Source organism: Xiphophorus maculatus, chromosome 15, assembly GCF_002775205.1.
Source record: "Xiphophorus maculatus strain JP 163 A chromosome 15, X_maculatus-5.0-male, whole genome shotgun sequence".
NCBI classification, from domain to species: Eukaryota; Metazoa; Chordata; class Actinopteri; order Cyprinodontiformes; family Poeciliidae; genus Xiphophorus; species Xiphophorus maculatus.
Genome location: NC_036457.1, coordinates 2161248 through 2181447, shown reverse-complemented (window position 1 = coordinate 2181447; position 20200 = coordinate 2161248). Strand labels below are relative to the sequence as shown.

Below are 20200 nucleotides of genomic sequence, written 5' to 3'. Positions count from 1 at the left end.
TGTTAAACAACAATAATAAGAGAAAACATATGTTTAATAATGTGGTCAAAATCAGAAGTTTACATACATTTCCTCAGTGTTTGGTAGGATGGCCGTCTTCTCATAGTTTGCTGGAGTTCTGGTCCATTCCTCTTGACAGGTGTACAAATTCTCTACATGATTGATATCATGCTCAAAAGTTTAATTTGTTGCTCTTAAACCATTTTATAACCACTTTAGCTGTCAGGTTTGGGGTAAAACCAGTCTGAGCCCAAGTTTTAACTTCTCGGCTGATGTCTTTAGATGTTGCTTCAATGTTTCTTCATAATGTTCCTTTTTTGTGATGCCATCTAGTTTATAAAGTGCACCAGTTCCTCCTGAAGCAAAAAGAAAAACCCAAAACATGATGCTGCCACCGCCATCATTTAGTTAGGATGGTACGAGCATCCCAGTTTGTCCTCCAGATGCAATGGCAGTCATTATGTCCAAACAGTTACACTTTAGTTTGGTCCAACCACATGACATGTCTCCAAAAATGAAGGTATTTGTCATTGTGTGCATCTGCAAACTGAAATCTGACTTTTTAGGTTTCTTTTGGCTTCTTCCGAACCGAGCGGCCTTTCAGCCCAAGTCTGTACAGGACACGTTTCTTTCAATCTTACCAGCTTCAGCAGCAACTTCACAAAGTCTTTCGTTTTTATTTTGAGGTCAGTTTGAATGTTTTTCACCAGAATCCCAACATTACGATGGCTGGGCATTCCCATTATGTCTATACTTGTCGAACAAATAAAATGTTGTAATCGCAGCATTTCCATATAAATAAGAAACACAATTAAATTATATGGTCAATGAAAACAGCTACAGATTAATCTCTGACATATTCTTGCTCTAATTATTGCAGAATTTAGTAAATATAAATAATTTTGGTAATTGTGAATGTGCAAAAAAAAAAAAACAAGATATGTTTTGTTTTTAACTTCAGGTAGTGAGAAAAAAAGATGCATTTATTCTGTGTATGCAAACTTCTGGTTCCAGCTCTGAGTTTAAATCAGCAGAAATGAACCAAACTGTCAGCCGCGTCAGTCAGCGGTTCCGGCTTTCAGTAAAATGACTGGAGATATTTTCTATTTGTTTTTCCACAGGACAACCTATTGTCATATCTCCGTTTGGCAGCAGCGGCTTATGAGAGCTGTCAGTCAAGCTCAAACTCTTCATCTGACTCTGGAATCTGTTCAGAAAAAACCAATTTTCTGCCCCAGTGACAAATACTATGACAACTGTTATTTTGAGATGCGCTATTATTGTTGTCTAGAAAGATGGGCATTGTTATTTTGTAGATATTGTTCACTTAATCTCTGTCATATTGCTGAAGAGTTGGAGGATGTATTAGTGCTGTTTAACACATGGCAATAAATTTACCATGGTACAAACTCTTTTTTCTTAAAAAATAATCTGCAGAGTATAATAGAAAACAGAGGATTATTGTTTATGCTTATTAAGAAAAGATGTTAAAATTGAGTTTTTACTCACTTGAAACAGAGAGTTGGCATTTTAAACTATCTTTAGCCTCTTATGTTATGAAGTAGCCTACCATTCTGACTGATTGTAGAGGAAAGTGCTTTGGAGTCCTCTGAACTTGATGAAGTGCTATACAAGTCCAGGCTTTTGCCATTAAATGTGTTTTTATATCACATTTTAGTGTTGCTCTAAAACGATTAATCAGATTAATCATGATTGATTTACAAAGTAATTTAGTAATCAATTAATCATTAACTGGAGTCAAAAAAGACCATTTGCTGCAAGAACAGCATACTCAGAGCAGTAATAAAGCCAAAACTGTTCAAAAGTATATATATTTTTCATTTAAGATGAAAAATCATCTTTATCTATAAATATGTTCTATCCAGAGCTCCTCAGGTGGCATTTTTAGTTTTACCTGCTTCAAATAATATATAAAAACAATACTAGTAAGCACTTTTTCCTGTCCAGTTATTAATCCGAAAAATAGTCAACAAATTTGTAGACGGTACTTCTTTAGCTGCAGATGCATCTTTTACTACAAGTGATCAAGCTTGCACTAAAGAAATGCTGCCATTACATTTTAGGCAATAAGAGTTTTATTTTTATTTAAACAAGGAATTGAATAGGCTAAATCCTTCCAGCCAGAAATAATAAACATTTCCCAGAATTCCATGTTCATCAGAGAGTCAGAAGTAATTTGACTCGTTTTCCGGGACGCCCCTGGGAGCGATATTCGGAAACCAACAGTCCAGGGTAGCAGTGTTGGTTGTAGCAGCAAGAAATCAGCTGTCTTGTTTAATTTGTCTCCTGCTTTTAAAAAACAGGAGACCTGTGATTTATTGTTGCATTTAAGCCGAAGCAGCAGCCATGCCAGCAGCTCTGTAAAGTCAATCAGTGGAACAATATAAACCAAACCTCTCCCTGACAGAGCTGGAGTTCCCTTTTGGTTTGGGTTCAGATGATGAAACAAAGTTGGGGGATATATTATGACCTTTATATAAGTTTTCTGACTCATATGCGTTTGTTTTTCTTTTTTTGGTGCAGAATGCAGAAGTTTCTGTGTTTGAGGTGAACATCAGGTTTGTTGGAGGTCTGCTGTCTGCCTACTACCTGTCTGGGAAAGAGGTAAGGAGTTTCATTCGCTGTTTTTCATGCTGCTTCTGTGCTGCAAAAACACTGAATCTTTACCACGTATTTCTGGTCTAGTTTCTACTTCAAATATCTCAGTGTTATCTTATTTCAAATGTACTAACTTACAAATAATGTTTCACCAAGATATAGGAGCTTGTTTTAAGTAAAAACAATTATTTAATATTGATTTTAAAAAGTACTGTTGCATTGACAGATTATTTCACTCATGTTATAAGTGAAATAATCTGCCAGTGGAACTAGAACTGGGTTGCTAGGTAACGGTGCCAGCGATGTAATACTTTTTCATCAATTTTAAAGAATTACTTACTTAAAACAAGCTCCTATCTGGCTGAATAGTTACTTATGAGTTATTTTGTCTTATTTTAAGTGTTGTAAGATATTTGTAATAGAAGTTAGATCACAAATACTTGGTATGTTTGGAAGTTGGGATCTTCCTTTGGTCTTTTGAGGTAAAACATTTCCTGAAATGTAAGTTTGCTAATGGAATGTGTCACCAGAGTCGCTTTACATCCAAACTAATTCAGGTTTTGAGTCTAGAGAGAGATTCTTTCAGTGAATTTAATGTGAAAGACTTAGAGATGTTACTATGAGATTTTTACCTGCAGTGCTGAGTCAGTGTGGGAATTAGGTGGGAATTTTTTCTCATCTGATTCAACAGACTCTGTAACTGCCTGAAAACGTCTGGAGGAAAAAAGTCTCCAAATTTCACTTTAAAATGAGGCCATTTGATGGAGTTTTTTTATTTATTTTCTCATTAAGATTCAGAGAGGGTCTGAAAAACTGGAAGTTTGGGAAACCTTTGAAGGTTAAAAATTAAACCATAGAAAACAGTTAAATTTTCAGACTTTTCTGTCCTATTTCTTTTTCTAACCAACCATCCATCTATTCATCCGTTCACCCGAACATTTGTACATCTGTCTGTCCATCCACCCTCTTCTGGAGGTCAAAGCCTAAATGAAATATAATTGTATCGTGTTGGATCTAAAACTGTGCTCCATGTTTTCATTTCTCTTGGAAACTGTCTCTAATCTGTCTGCAGATAAATTTGCCCATCCACCACTGCACACAAACCATTTTCTACTAAATAATTGAGTGTCTCCTAAGGATTTTGATGAGCTCTGTATAATTAAACGTGATGTATTATTTATGTTAGCTGTTATTTTTGAATATTTGTCTTATATCTTATACTATCTTGTTTTGTTTCAATTATCTATTGTTGTGATCCCTGTTTTGGGCTTAAAAAAACGATTTGCGACCTTGTAGTTGAGAAGCACGTTGCTTTAGATTAGACTGAGTAGATAATGGAAAACAACTACAAATCATCAGCTACATGATTTAAATATCATCAATAAAGTTTTTGATATGTAGTTGAAACAAACTGGTTTTAAGACAAATGGCAAGCTAGAAGTATATTTGAATTATTGTGACTTTAAATTGCTTTCATTACCTTGGAAATCCCCTGGAAAGTATTGGTTGCTGTTGATTAGCTGGAAACTTATCAAGATGTTAAAGTTTGACGTACTTGATTTAAAAACAGACGACTCTTAATATTTTGAAGCAGGGTTTGTTTTTTTTTTTTTGTTCCCTGAATGAGATTCGTTCATTTCAGGTCAGTTGTACTTTTCGTGACCCTTCCTCTGGCTGCAGGTTGGGGTTCCCTGAAGGTTGGTGAAGGTATATAAATGGCTGATGGGCAACCTTGGAGAGCTGAGGGGGGTTTTGATTGAGAAGATGATGGACTGCTGCAGGATTTTCTGGCACTGAATGAAAGTCGACACGGTTCTGAAGAAATGCTGGGTTCTGCTGCAGGGGGTAAAAAGACATCAGTGTCAGTTGATTTCGGTAAAAGATTGGTTGGAGATGTTAAAGGAACGAAATTAGCTCACGCTGGTAAGAACTGAAAAAGAAATTTAAAGCCAATACTGAAGATTATTACATTCGGGGAAGATTGATCAATTTCGAGCTGCAAGTAACAATTATTTTAGTTCTCGATTAATCTGTAGATTGTTCTGACGATTAACCGATTAATCACATAAAAAAATTGGCACGCTTTTCATTTAAACCTTTTTTATGCAACATTAGAAATACATTAAAAGATGCAAATAAACAAAATAGTCATTGTTTGCTGAGAAAATACACATTGTGTTACTTGAAATTTTATAAAATGGAATTCCTTTAATCACATTTGATCATTTAGGTTTACAACTAAAAATCTCTACAAACCAACAACATTTGAAACCTTATTTCTGTTTATTTTTTGGATTAACTGATTAATAATTAGATAGAAAAAGGTTTTTTTTTTCTACCCCCAAAAATGTATGGCATTTTGTAATAAATGCAAAAGTTTATATTTTTGTACAGTTTTGGCTTAATTACTTCTCAGAGTTTTTGTTGTTGCAGCAAATACCCATATTTTGATTCTAGCTAGCGATTAATCAACTCCTATAATAGCTGGTGATTATTTCAGTAATCGATTAATCACGAATAATCCGATTAATCGTTTCAGTCCTGGATAAGCGGTGGAAACTTATAACTATGTGAAGCAAATCTTTGTTCAGAAATGGTTCTGATAAACTTTTGTGTTTAAATATAAAGTTATCATTTTTAGGTCTTTACTGTCTTATTTGGACTTTCCTGTTGTTCTTACTCATCAACAAGTTTTTATTTATGTATTTATTTTTTTAATAAAACTACCACCTGAGGAATCAATGGGCCTCAACAGAATTGGATTTTATTAACAGTTAATGATTTGTCTCTTTGCTATGAGACTACCTGGCTGTTTGAGAAGCTATTTAAACCAAAACATCCAGAGAGAGAAAGGAGACAAACAGCCTGAATGTGGAGAATCAGTCTGTGACCTTAGTGAATATTCAGCCTCTTGACTTTGTCTGCATGTTGTTCAGAATTTAAATCATATTCATTAGAGATGGGGAGACTTCGTCAACATTAGAGCCACTCAACAGGCTCGATAATGACGGGGAGAAATGGAAAGTATCGACATTCATATTCGGTTTTATTACATCCCGTATATTATACAAATCAAACATAAACGAAGCAGGAGGTCTGCGCTTTGAGTGGAGAGTTGAGTAATTTAATTATGAGTGGGTTAAAAGGACGGGTGTGGCGCTGTGGACGTTTGTTTTAGTGGATTTTAAAAGGTTTGCTGCTGAAAATGTGCTTTTATTTTTGACTTAAATCCCTGTTCAGTTTCATCATCAAAGCTGAAAACTGTCGGACTGTCTTCTGTTGGTTTTAGAGCTTATTAAAAAACTCTAAACCAGATTTGTGATTTCATTGTAATAGATTTAAATCTAAACAAGAGGTCTGTGTTCCCATTTTAATGAAGAATGAGTGTTTTTGATCTTGTATATTTAAGGAAATAACATTTGCCTTGAAGACCAATCAGCTTTTTGTAGGATCCTGATCTAATCAGAAAGACCTGACAAAGATGGCCGATTCTGTTCTGGGGATGACTGGAACCAGTGGAGATGATGATGCAAAGAAGGGTTCTTCATAAAATCAAGAACATTGCAAACAACCCTTAGCATGCTCTTTAGGAGACTGTCATAAAAAACAGGTTGTCTTCAGTCAAAGGCTTTGGACAAAATATGCACAATTTTTAACTTACACAGTTTGTTGCTATATTTATCAACTTTTTCAAATAAAAAAAATCAACAAGTAATAAATGTAGCAACTTTTTGTGTCTGAAGCGTTTTTAAAAAATAGAAAAATTCAACTGCTTAGGCACTGGTTCTACCACTGAGAAGGTTGTAGGCTAAATAATGTGGAACTAAGCAAATTTACACAAAAATGTCAAAATTTGCAGAAACATAAAGATACAACCCTTGATATTCTACTTAGACAGTTTATAAGCAAAGAAACAAGTTGATTTGCACTTTAAATAAACATGTTCTGTGACTCATTGAAGGTATTTTTGCCCAACACTGCCATTTAAAATCATGCGTTGTCTTCAGTAGTATGATTTTAGATTGGCTGTAATTTCCTCCATTTAAAACTTCAAACCAAGTCGGGTTGTTTTTGTATTATTTTTGTTGAAAGACGAGCGCCTCAGTCAGTCATTTGTTGCAGTTTGTTCCAGACTCAAAAAGAGAGAGAGAGAACAAAACCTGTTCGCTTTGATGAAAATTTGATCAGTAAGAGCAGAGCTGGTAGCGGCTGCTTGCGCCCTACTGGCAGGCTTTTAGCGTCCGTCCAGATCCCAGCGTGCGTCCTCTTCCTGCACAGAAATGAAGAACGGTAGGGAGCAGGTAAAGCATGTACGGGATGATGAACTAACTGAAAGGCTTCCAGTCATTCTGCTAATCAAAGCTAAGTGCTGGAAGGCGGCAAGGACGGAGAAAGGACAGAGAGGATGAAAGCTAGGGAGCGCGAAAGGAAAGGAAGCGGAGCATGAAGGAAGAGATTGTATGGGAAAATGAGGGGAAACACCTGAAAGAAGTGGTGATGGATGGAGGCACTAAATTGATGGGAGGAATCGGTGAGGAAAAAAGGTGCAGAAGGAGGGAAGAGTAGAAATCAGACGCAGAGGATTCACCAGCAGAAAGGTCTGGAAAAGTCTGGAATCATTTTCCAGGATTAGATGAACACGCAGAAAGAAAATAGATTTTAGAGAAACATTCTTATTTCCACACTTTATTCTTCCTTCCTTCCTTGCTGCCTTGCTGTGGTTCTACCTTCCTTCTGTTTGCTCTTCCTTTCCTTGTGTCCTTGTAATTTTGACCTTTCATTTATTCTTTCTTCTTTACTTACACAATTCCTTATTTCCTTCTGTTTATACCATACCCCTTTCTCTGTTTGTCTTCTTTTCTTTTGTCTATCCTTTGCTTCTTAGCCAGTTCTTTACTTCCTTCCTTCTTTCTTCTTTCCTTTTTGTCTTCTTCCTTTCTTTCTTGGTACCTTGTTTTCTTTATTCTGTTCTTATTCTTATTCTCCTTCCCTGTACACTTTCATCTTTCCTTCTGTCTCTTCTTTCTCTCTTTCCTTCCTTCCTAAGTTTTTCTAGCTTCCATATTTAAAACCTAAACATTTCAAATACAATAAATTCACAATAAATGTTTATATTTTACATAAAAAGGAGCCTAAACAACAGAATGTCTCCATGAAAATCGTGTAGAAAATATCCTGTGTTTATTATTTGAGTTGAAAAATCAGCTTTAAAGCTAAACAATATTTAATATAAGAGATCTGTATTCCTTCCAAGCCCTTTCCTCCACAATGATTAAAACGTAGAGATGATTATGCTTAGCTGTGATGACAGCTAATCCACGTCTTAGTCATATCTGCTGTTGTAATCTGTTGAATGTTTTTCTCAAACCCTTACATCCAACCTGATTAAATCAAAACCCATCATCACAGTTAAAGCCAAACAAACCGTTGATTCCCACATGACCTCATTTATAGGCAGAAAAATGCATCGCAGAGTCTAGTGGCTCATGCAGGAGCATCACCTAAACATTCTCCATAAACAGGCTGCGTATCTACAGCTGCATGCTGAGGTATTCATATAATCTCATCTCAGCATAAATATAGCTGTACTGTCGCACTCAATTTAAAAATACTTCATTTATACCAAAGAGAAATTACACTTTGTTGTAACTTCAAGCATCTTCAAAGAGACATTTTGGATGGTGAAGCTGTGGGATGGAATAATTTACACTAACGGTCAGTATTGCAGCGAATGTGAAGATGCCTCTGACTGAAGACTGTAGCTGTCATTACATGCTAATAGCTAAATGTGAGGGCAACAGTAATATATTCAGGATTCAGCACTGCAATCCACCTCATTTGGTTTTTTCTGGTCTTCTTCAAGTCTCTGTTTAGCCATATCCTCTACTCCAACATCTTAGAAAGATGTTGGAGATCTTAGAAAGATGTTGGAGTAGAGGATATCCTTGCAGAGAGAAAATAAATATTGTCGTAATTCAAATTATCTAAGTATCCTCAAAAAGTCATTTTGCATGGCGACTCTGCAGGATGGAATGATCTATGGTAGGAGTAATACTTCTTAAAATATGCGTTTAGACATATGGTTAGAGAGATGTTGAAGTAGAGGATATGATCCTTGCCCATTATTATGGTTGGAAAACATGGTTTGAACTTCCTCTTTCCCTCCCTCTGCATCCATGAAGCCTCAGTTTCAGGTCCTCTGGGATTTAGCATTGTACTTCAGGTGTTATTTGAGCATGCTTATGCTAATCAGCTGCTACCAGTTGTGAAAAAACAAACCATGTTGTTCCAAAATCAAGAAACTGAGAGCAAAGATCTTTCCAGCTGAAAACCTTGTAAAACCAGATGGAATAATTGTCTGAAAGCCATAACAGGCAGCTAGAGATGAAAAAAATGGTCTAGTCAAAGTCTAGTCTTAACTCCAATCAATAATCAGTGACTTTGAAGGTTAAAAATAACTTCCGGACTCTATCCATCCAGTTAGAGCTGTAATTCCCTAAGATAACCATTAAATGATCCTACCTGTTAAATTGACTCAACTTTCCTTTCCACGGCAATTTAAGCTGAGCAATCTTCTTCTTCTTTTCTTAAAATCAACATGCATAAACCCTCTGATAGCGAGGACCCAGTTATCTGATTTTTCTTGCTTCTGTGCTGGTAGCTTCAGAAATTAGCTGAATGCTGGTGGTTCTTACCAGGCTTTTAGTCATTTCCTGAAAGCTTCTATTATTTGCGATTGATCCGATTGCTCAACAAGCCGGGCGGTCTGGCCCAGGATACCGCCGCATGCCGCTGCCAATCCCTCCACTACTTTATTAGAATCCATTAAGATAACTTTTCCAGAGTACGCTCACAAATCTCAGCAACACTCTGCAGTCAGAGATGTGTGTTCGCTCTTCATACTAGGCCTTTGTGAGCCGATCACAGGATTACTGATTACCAATACTGGTCCTAATAGGCTGAGTGGACCGCTTTCACTGCAAAAGCACAAAATCTTACCAAGTAAAGAGTCTAATTTATAGTGCAAATATCTTATTGCATTGAAATAAGATAAAACTAACTTACACATAGCTTTTCAGCAGATATAGGAGCTTTGTTTAATTCAGTAATTCCTTAATATTGATTAAAAAGTACTTGTTCCACTTGTTCAATAACATGCCATTTTTCTCATTTTATAAGTGAAATTTTCTGTCAGTGGAACAAGTACCTTTTCATTGATATTAAATAATTATTTTCTTAAAACACGCTCCTATATGTGCTTTTGTCTTATTTAAAGTGTACTAAAGATATTTGCACTAGAAACTAGACCAAAAATACTTGGAGATATTTTGTGTTGTTGCAGTGTTGACTGTATGAAGCTTTCAGAACCAATTCTGGACTCATAATTTAGTGACTCTTAAAAGATCATATGGTGAAAGTTTTTTCTTTTACTTTGCTTCATTTACTCCTCTCACAATAATAAACTTTGATAAATTGTCCCTGTAATTATTGCGATAAACAAAACTTGAAAACTTAAACTGCTGCCGTGCAAGTCACTCTACAGGTTGTTGCTAGGTAACCAAAGAATAAGTGAGTTGCTAGGTAACCAGAGAGTGAGTTAGTTGATTCCACTAACCTAGCTTAGCTTGCAGTGAGAGATTGAGCAGCTAAAGTCCTTTTTCTCTGTCTACATCCCCCAAAAAGTTGTGCAGTTCTTCATCTGAGTTCAGGGAATATTATACATATATATATTGAATAATCTATCAGATGTGTTATCAATTGATACTAATTACGTGTCTATCACAATATATATTATTATTGATTTATTTTCCACCCCTAGACATACATAAAAAGTTACATCTTCCCTACCAGACCGTCCTTTATTGTCTTTTTTGTGTAATTCAGGGTCTCCATAAAGTCATAGTTGTTTTTTTGCGTATAAACAAAAGCGAAAGTCTTACTGCACCTCAACTCCAGTGAAAGTTTATCTATTGTTACCATTATTATCCCAGTAGCACTACAGGGAAATCGTGTTCAGACCTGTAGTCTGTTTAATTTAACACGTGTCACAGCTCAATAAAAAAAACCACATCAAGTTTTAATTAAAATATGCCTAAAACAAAACCAAACACACGTCTCAGAGGGACGGAAAAGTTAAATTACAGCACTGAGAATAATATCAGGACTGAGGAATGTTGTCCAGCTGTTCAGATAATGGAAAACACTGGATAATGTGCCAAAAAGAGTGTTTCTGGCATGAAAAACGGCTTTATATTGATGAGTGAAAAATGATGATAATGAGAAAAGAACCGCTGGAGATTGGAAGCAGCAGGATGGAGACATACTGCCTTCCTCTATCCTGGTTTTACTTCACTTTTTCAGTTATTGTTCTCATCAGAAAGCCGAGATTAAACATGAGAGACATGAAGAGTTGCAGGTATTAGAAATGATTGAACATGTACTCCTCCACCTTTAAAATAAAATGAGAAAAAATGGATTTTACTATTTTATTTCTTAGCAAACCTTTTTTATTCAGTCTGCTTGATGAAAACTTGAGGTATCTGCATCTTTATCCTGTATTCAAACTTATTCTCAGGTGGTCTGCATTGTTTATGTCGACAATGTCACAGCTAGTGAAATGTGTGATTATTCAATCTACAGCACAGCTGGACAGATCTCATCTCAGCAGCTGAGAAGTAGCAAAAATATAAAAGGTTTCAGTTCTGTAAAATAACATTTCTCACATGGGTGTAAATTTTCCTCCAGAGAAAAAAATAACTGAAGTTATTCTTTCAATGAAAAATCACAATTATTCAGTGAAATGTTTTATAAGATGGAGAAAAGAATGTTAACATGGTGTTATGATTGAATTTAAGGTACCACTTTTCCCAAAAAGATTTATATCAGCTTCAACTTTCTCTTTATTCACACTGTATTGGCAACTAAAAAAGTTTAATGAGTTAAAAGAATGACTTTAAAAAGTTAACAATTGTCCCACCTGTTGATCTGGCACAATATTTCCTTGTATTTATTGCAATCTCATAGGCTTGTTTATATGTTTTTGTGCTAAAATTAACATGTTTCCGGGACAAAAAGTGTATTTTGCTTCCACATAAAATGTAGTGGCTTGTTTAATTTTGTTCTACCACAAACAAGTTTCTTAAATGCTGAATTATGCTGCTATTAAACATAACCTTTCAGGATTTATGGTCATTAACTGGCTTGTTATTCATGCTTTGTCACTGCATTAGCTGGCGATATGAAATAATGCCCTAATTCTACCATCTTGTTGACAATTAAACTCAATTTTAACTTTCAGGAGCCGCAAAAGTCAGTACAAGGTACAAAATGGCCCCTGAACTGATCCCTGAAGTAGGGCTTTCAGTAATCAATTATTCTGTTGATTATTTTGATGATTAATCGACTAATTGTACCTTTTAAAAAAATGGCAAATTTTTCATCAACCACTTAAATGTTTTTAAAATAATATTTGAAATATACTGAAATATGCAATTATTAAAGCACATAAATTGTATTACCTAAATAAAATTTGTTTGTTTTTTCTGGTACATCTGCAGCAATAAAATACTGTCTTCTAACCGTTTTTTTCCAATAAATAAATAGCAAGAGGTAGTAAATTTTGGGGTGGCAGGTTTGCAGCATTTGACCACAAGTGAAGCTAAAAATGCCACTTTAGTTTTGGGTAAAAATAATTACAGACAAAAAATGTTTTTCATCTTAAATACAAAATATATTTATTTTTGGTACAGTTTAGGCTTAATTACCTCTCTAAGTATGTTGTTCATTCAGCAAATTGAATTTTTAGAGTCTGTTAATTCATCGATTAGTAAATTAGTTGATTATTTCAATAATCAGTTAATCAATTAAACACTTTAATTTCGAATAATCGTTTCACCCCTAGAAAATTTATTTGCAGTTTATTGTACAGCTATAATTATCAGTTAACTTATACACAACTCTACCTTTTTTTGACGTCTATATAAACCGAAACACTGAGCTTTGTAAAAGTTAAGACCTTGAGTCGGTCTCTCACAGGAACGGACCGGTTCTGTTTCACAGAGCCACCCACGGTGTAATCCCATCACTGACCTCATGCTGTACAGGTCATCTTGACAACCTGCACTATTGATCAGTGACATATGAGACGCACACACACAGAGTGATGCATTGTGTTTGCTGGAGCCAGCGGACAGCTTCTACCTGCTGTCCTCAGGAAATCCATTTCGCTCTGTGTGAAAATTGGCTTTGCTTGAGGGACGGAGGGAGAAAAACAGCCACGCCAACCCATTCCCCTCCTGGCCTTCTCTGCTGTTCCCTCCCACTGCGTTCAAGCAAAGCCCCTTACGAATCCGCTTAGATTCACACGCACACACTCAAGAAAAGGTTATTTACCAACCGTGGAGAATGAATTTTTCTGGATATCTATCTTAATCCCTTTTTAGACTGGTCTAATCTGTTTTGAGGAAATCGAGCGGGCCTACAGATGGAGAAAAGCTGTTTGAGGACACAGAAAAAGTAAGAAGTGTCGGACAAATGTAATGCACTGCTTGGTATCCGTTTTATAAGCTGTTCAAATCCGCAGATTGGGTCTTTATTCATATTTTTATCTCTCTCTTGTTGAGGAACCTGGAAGATGGGTTTGGTTGTTGGCTTATCACCAGTAAATGTATCGTCTAGAATTTATCATCAAAGTAGTTTCAGAACCTCCTACAATATGAAAGGTTTCTTACTCAAATTTAAACACTATCCGCAAAAAATATCAGACTTTCAAGACACTTATGAATAATTAGAAATCTCTTTTATACACATGCTGGTTTCTATGGTTCATTTAAATCTTTGTTTTTGCTATGGTCTGACAGTGTAACATTAAGAAATAAACTACTCATAAAGTTACAAACAATATTTGATTAAATATCCTTAAGCAACACCCTCTTGCAGCCATCAACAAGCATCTTACCACCATATTTGACCAGTTTTCCAATCACAATTGGAAGATTTCTTTTAAAGCTGCAGTATGCAACTTTCATTAAAAAAAGTTTCTTACATATTTGTTAAAATTGACACCATGTTGTGACAGTTTGAGACAGATAATCTGTGAAAAAGATCAACATCCTCTTCCTCCTCCTCCTCCTCTCTGAGCTACTATTGCCGTCTCCAGACAGAGCCAGGAGGAGGGGCTTCATGCTGTCAATCAGCCTCATCTACTCACTGCTAAATATGCTAATGTTGGCAAAACCACTTATTACAGGAAAACTGTTTGTCCACCATCAATAGTGGCTATGCTAACTATAGTTAGCATTCACAACAGATTATGCTAGCTGCGGTGTAGCATAGAGGAAAGGGTGATCGATCATTTTTATTTTCTCCAGATTACCTGTGTCAACAAATATTTATTGAACAGGTCATAAAGGATTGCGTGTCATTCTAAGGTTTTGAATCTGTAGCTCCTCTGTAAAATGGCCGACCACATTTTCCCCCAAAACGCCACTTAATTAGCCGCTCTTGTCGCTCCAACACCTAAATAAGATGTCAACATCTTCGATGGCTGAATTTTGAAGGTATGTCATTTAACTGTGTACATCACGCTTGTCGCATGAACAATATTATTCACGTGTGATTTTAATTTAATTTCTCATTTAATGGAAGAGTCTGAGATAATGGTTGGACATCTTGAGGCTTTAATGTAGTGCTGTTAGTTGTTGCGCATGCCAACACACTAGAATACCGTCCGTTCTAAATAGAGGACAAATTTGGTTTATTACCCTGTTTTCTATCCCCTATGATCCGACTCTTGCAGAACAATATTAGTTCACACTCTTTTGTCCGTTAGCCAGGAAAAACCCACTCAGCTCCACACGGCAGCGGGCTGCTCGACCCCAAGAAAATTGGTTTGGTCTGCAGGGTCACACATCGGTGGTATCTTCTCTTCCTTCCTGTGGCTTACCAAAACCTTTATCAGCCCTCCCTGTGTGTCCACCTAAAAGCTCGCTCCCTAATTCAGACAGCTGTGAGGCGAGACTCTGTAGGATCCTAACAGCTCCACACATGTTCGCTGTCAGAAAAGGATCCAAGCCTTTCCTCTCGCCATGCTTTGACACGTCGAGTAATTGCTCCACCACACAGCTTCATTTTCCCCCTGCACTCCCCTTTTTGTCTTGTATGGGTATATACACACTGAGCAGGAGGGTGAAGTGGTGTCTGTAAGTCATTCACAGCAAGAAACTGAAACTTTTTTATGAAATAAATGCTAAGGGAAGTTTCTGCACTTGATACGTCAACTAAATGACATTTTTCTGAGCAGTATATCTCAAAACTCCCCAATAACGATTTAATCTCTGCATGAGAGGGAAAACACTCTTTATTTTAGAGTTTAGAAATTAAAACCAAGCTTTTGGAATACACTTTCAGAATAGGACATGTTTAGCATGACTAGAAACGGTTAAAGGTTTTCATTTTACTGATTAATTGATTAATAGTTTCAGCCCTTGGATTAGCCAAGAGCACCGTAGTTTGTGGCTAATAAAGATAATCCTCCAAAATAACATACAGAATTAAACCTGGCATCTAAGGCTGAAACGATTAATTGGAAAAATCTTGATTAATCGATAATTTAAATAATTGTCAACTGATTTAGTAATTGATTTATCGCTAACTGGACCATACAGGCACTGTGAACCCAAACTGTACTATATTTACACATTTTTGCCTTTACTTAATATCATGCTAAGCTATGCAGACCCTCTGTCTGCACAGATGAAATTTACTTCAGTATGATGACTGAAATGGTAGTAGAGTTGACCTTGTGTTCTCAAAAATTCAAATAATTAGGAGTTGTTTGACATATAAAATATTGTAAAAGTAAAAATAATTAAATTCCAGCCCAGGATGGTCAGATGATTATAACTTTTGAAAAGTTGAGGTTTGAAACTCTTACTAAACTCTTTCTAAAAGGAAATGTTAAAAGCGTTCCACTACAACATTTCCTAGGAAATGTTAGTGGAACTGTAAATATCCTAGGATATATACAGTTTATATCCTAAAGAGAAGAAAATCATTAGATAGACACTTTATCTTAATATCCTGAGAACAGCAGTTCAAAATAGTTATATTTATGATAAAACTGATGTGTTGACAGTAAGAATCACATAAAATACAGAATTATTGGTCACCATAAAAGTAGTGAAAGTTTCTTGCCAAGATTGCATTTAAATCTGTGCATCTGTATATTTCCTTTTTATATTATTGCTTATGCATGATTCAACACATACAGAATAAATCTCCATGTCTTCTGTAATCCCATCTCAGCATCACAGTAGCAATAAAACACATTCTGCAGCAGAGTGGGATGGCACAAAGGAAAATGTCGTGAGCCCAACTCAAATAAAAAACACTGAAAGAAATTGGGTTTCATTGACTGCAACTAGTGACAATTTTAGTAGTCGATTAATCAATTATTGTGACGAATAATCAAATAATATAGTCAAATATGGACAGATTTTACAGATATTTTTCATCTAACCACTTAATCCTTTTTGTGCAATATTAGAAGTACTTTAAAATATGAAAGTAAAGAATTCACTTCCTTTTTTACAATTGTAAAATAAATATTTATTGCCTAAAATGCAATAACATAGCATTCATTTAGTGCAGGGGTGTCCAAACTTTTTGCAAAGAGGGCCAGATTTGATAAAGTGAAGGTGCCCGGGGGCCAATAGTTTGTTCGGACATTTTTTAACTACAAAAGTTTCATGCAAATACACACCGTTATAAAACAATTTTCATTGTCACAATTATCTTTATTTTTCAAATGACAAAATAACCAAATATAAGCCACTCAGGCAACTCTAAAAGCAGAAATTCTGCTTTTCTTTCATATCTGGAGAGTCAGATAACATTGAACAAACTGTATGAAATACCTTAAATTTACATGAGTTTAAAAATATCTTTGCCTCAAGAACATTTTCAACAGGAGTTATAAGTAATGCAAAGTTGTCTGTTATTATTAAATCTTAAAACAAGTGAATTTTGCTCGTCATTTACAATATCTTTCAGAAAGTAATAGTTTGTCACATCTACAGGTTCATAACATCAACAGTAATAACCAAATCTTACTCAAGAGTTTAATAAAAATAAGTGCCATAAATCCAGGTGCATAAATGTTCTTTTGGCTTTTCACTGCTGCTAGTGACAGACGTTGCCGTTCAAAATACTCAGTTTCATGTCCTCAGCTCTCAGTGCCACACTGTTACTGCCAGGCAAACATTCGCAAATTCTTGCTTCTTCTCAGGGCAAAATGTTCTCCACCATTTTCATAACACAGTCTTTGATAAATGTATCTTCAGTAAAAGGTTTGCCATGTTTAGCTATTAACATTAACATCGTAGCTTTCTTTGGTGGTATTTTCTTTTGACTCACAGGCCCGCGTGAAGAATCGCTGTTGTGATGCCAGTGCAGCTTGGAGCTGCTTCAGTTTTTCAGCACTGTCACTTCCTGTTAGCTTGTTGTATGTGTTAGCATGTTTACTCTGGTAGTGTCTCTATACGTTGAAATCCTTAAACAAGGCAACCGTCTCATTACAAATTAGACAAGCACAATTGGCTTGATTTTCAGTGAAGTATTATAATTCCCATCTCTCTTGAAAGCGGCGGCCCTCACTGTCAACTTGTTTTCTTTGCAGTGGCCATGGCAGAAATGAGTGGAGAGCGGTTCGCTGCACGGAGGCAGAGACTGATAGTATTAAAGTGGTGCTGCCACCATTTGGTGAAAGGAGGAATTACAGTTTCAAGTTTTATGATTTATTGATTCTGTTTGACAGTGGAGGCGGGCCATAAATAATACATTATAAGACCGAGGCTGCGGGCCGTATGAAATCTGACGGCGGGCCGTGATTGGCCCTCGGGCCGGACTTTGGACATGCCTGATTTAGTGTATTTGAACCAGGTGAAGTTAAAACTTCAGGAGTTTTGGCTAAAATGTATTTTTCATCTTAAATGCCAAATAAATAAATATATACTGCAGTAAAGGTGTAAGTAATGCTCTGAATATGTTGTTCTTTGAGCAAATTTATACTCCAGTTAATGATTAATCAATTACTAAATTAGTTGACTGTTATTTCATTAATTGGTTCATCATGTGATTAATCATTTCATTCCTAGTTTCATTTATTTTTTTATTTATTCAAATAAAGGACAGGAAAGTGTATTTTAAAATCCCAGATATGTTATCAGAACTCCTGTAATCTGAACTGCAGGAGAATTAATTAATTATTTTATTTTTTGCAATAAAATCAAAAAGTGTGCGGTAAAGGATTTTTGGCAGAGGGAGTCATCTTCTTTAATGCTGTTCAGCAATAACGCTGCTGGACTTAAAAATGAAGGCAGACGTTTGTTGCAGGTGATAAACCAGAGCATTAACATCACTGTAAACCTTTATTTCAGAATGATTTAACTGAAACCCATGTATTATTTGTTGAACTCACTATGGATCCAACCCTGTCAATGGCTGCCATCGTTGACAATGATGTTTTGTGACTTTCCTTCCTCCTCAAAGATGTAAACAACTGTCTGCTGGACATCTGTGAAATCACCATTTATGATTATCTGTGACTTTTTAAATTTTTCATATGCAGTCTTAAAATTATGCTTAGAAATAAGGATTTTCTTTTGCTATAGCCCTTAGTTATTAGAACATTATCAGACGTTATGCAGATGACACACAGCTCTACATTACAATTTCATCAAGTGATGATTAACCCTTTCAATCACTGATGGATAAAACATAATCAATACATGCCATAACCTTTTTCACCTTAAACAGAAACAAAACTGTAGTTATGATCTTCTTATCTAAAGAGGAATGATTCAGTCAACACACAACTTCAGTTACTACAGGTAGAAACTAGAGATCAGGTCTGAAAGCTGGGTGTTGTGATGTAGACCTGAACCTTCAGAGACACATAAAGACGGTTACAAAGTCAGGCTTTCATCACCTGAACAAATGTTCAAACAACATCTGGAACAATAAGCGTTTATCTCTAATTACATTGATTACTGCAACAGTTCTAACTAAAAAGCTGCAGCTGACCCAGAACGCTGTTGCTCGCGTTTTTACTTAAAATCTTTTGATGTGGTTGTGGGTCCAGTTTTTGACATTTGCATCACACCAATAAGATGTTAAAAATGAAATAATCAGAATAACATTTAATCCTTGTTCTTAAACATGAAATTAAAGATTACATTTTTGTAAGATCTGTTTTGTTCCTGAGTCAAATTTGGGAGCGTTCTGCTGAAATTATCTTAATGTGGGGGTATTAATTGAAAGGATGATTACCAGGAGAAATTATTTGGTGGAAAATTCCCTGCTTGGCGTCTTGAGACCTCCGTATTAACATCATCAAAGGCAGCTTTCCGTTTTATGTCCTAAATCCCCCGAGTGTTTATGCTAAATAGTTATTGTTACTCCAAAGAAACACCAGCTTCCAGTCAACCTACAAACTACATCATTATGCCAGAATGCCTGAGCTAGAACCACAAATAGTAAAGAGAGCTAACAATGCTTTCTGTTATGTAATTAAACATCCATATTTGCACATGTAGGATGTAACTTTAATCCTCGGTGTTTCTGACTGGCAGATCTGCAGTCGGTTATTGTTAGAAAGCCTGAAATATCCCCAGAGTTCATGTCTGCTGCTTTGTTTCTTATTCCTGTCATCTGGCCTGAAGGGAGCCAAGCGGCTTTCCACTCCTGCCCTCATTGGACCTTATCTCGTCCCCTTGCAAGGAAGATAAGGGAAGGGAGCCATTTGCCTAGTTAATATACTAACACACACACATACACACACTTTGAGTGACAGAGGAAGCTGAGAGAGTCTCCCTCTTTGCTCTCACATTGGAGTATTATCAAACTGAGGCGCTATCTAATCACAGATTAGCCGCTGACTCTGACATGTCTATTGTTCAGCTTTTTTCTCACCACTCGTATCGCCACCTTGTTCGCCTGTCACTCATTCTGGTGCCTTTTTTGTTTTCTTTTACTTTCCCTCATTTTTTTCTCTTTTGTGAGTGTGAGCTGCATGTTAGAGAGAAGATTTTGTCTCAAATCAGTCATTTTTGCCCACCTGAGCTGTGAAGATTTAGGCATGAGGGTCTTTTCCAATAGTGTCCTTAAAGTCTTATTCTCAGATACATGAATTTAAGACTTTTTAAGGCCTTAAATGTCTTAAATTGAGCTGCAACTAACAATTATTTTAATTAGTTATTATTTGGATTATGCTGATGATTAATCGATTAATCATTGTGCAGATTTGTAAATTAACCATTTAAACTTATTTTATATATTATTAAAAATACATAGAAATGCCAACAAACAATTAAATTCCTTTTTAAAATAAGAAAATGTACATTTTATTGCCTAAAATGCAATAACACAGCATTCTTTTAGTTCACGCTTTACCATTTGTAGCGAAGGAAACATCTGCAACTAAAAAAATATGATTGTTTCAATTACAGATTCTTCACAATTAATCAGATTAATCGCTTCAGCCCTAGTGTTAAAGTCATAAAACAAAATGCAAATTGGCTCT

The 20200-nt window shown here is 35.8% G+C and overlaps 1 protein-coding gene across 1 annotated transcript in view; it reads left to right on the top strand.

Annotated features, from left to right (window-relative positions):
* Window positions 1-20200, top strand: part of man1a1 (mannosidase alpha class 1A member 1) — a 70254-nt gene that overhangs the window by 3674 nt on the left and 46380 nt on the right. Inside the window, exon 2 of the mRNA XM_023348024.1 lies at window positions 2545-2625. Within this exon, the coding sequence (XP_023203792.1) occupies window positions 2545-2625 (81 nt within the window). The remainder of the gene's footprint in view (window positions 1-2544; window positions 2626-20200) is intronic.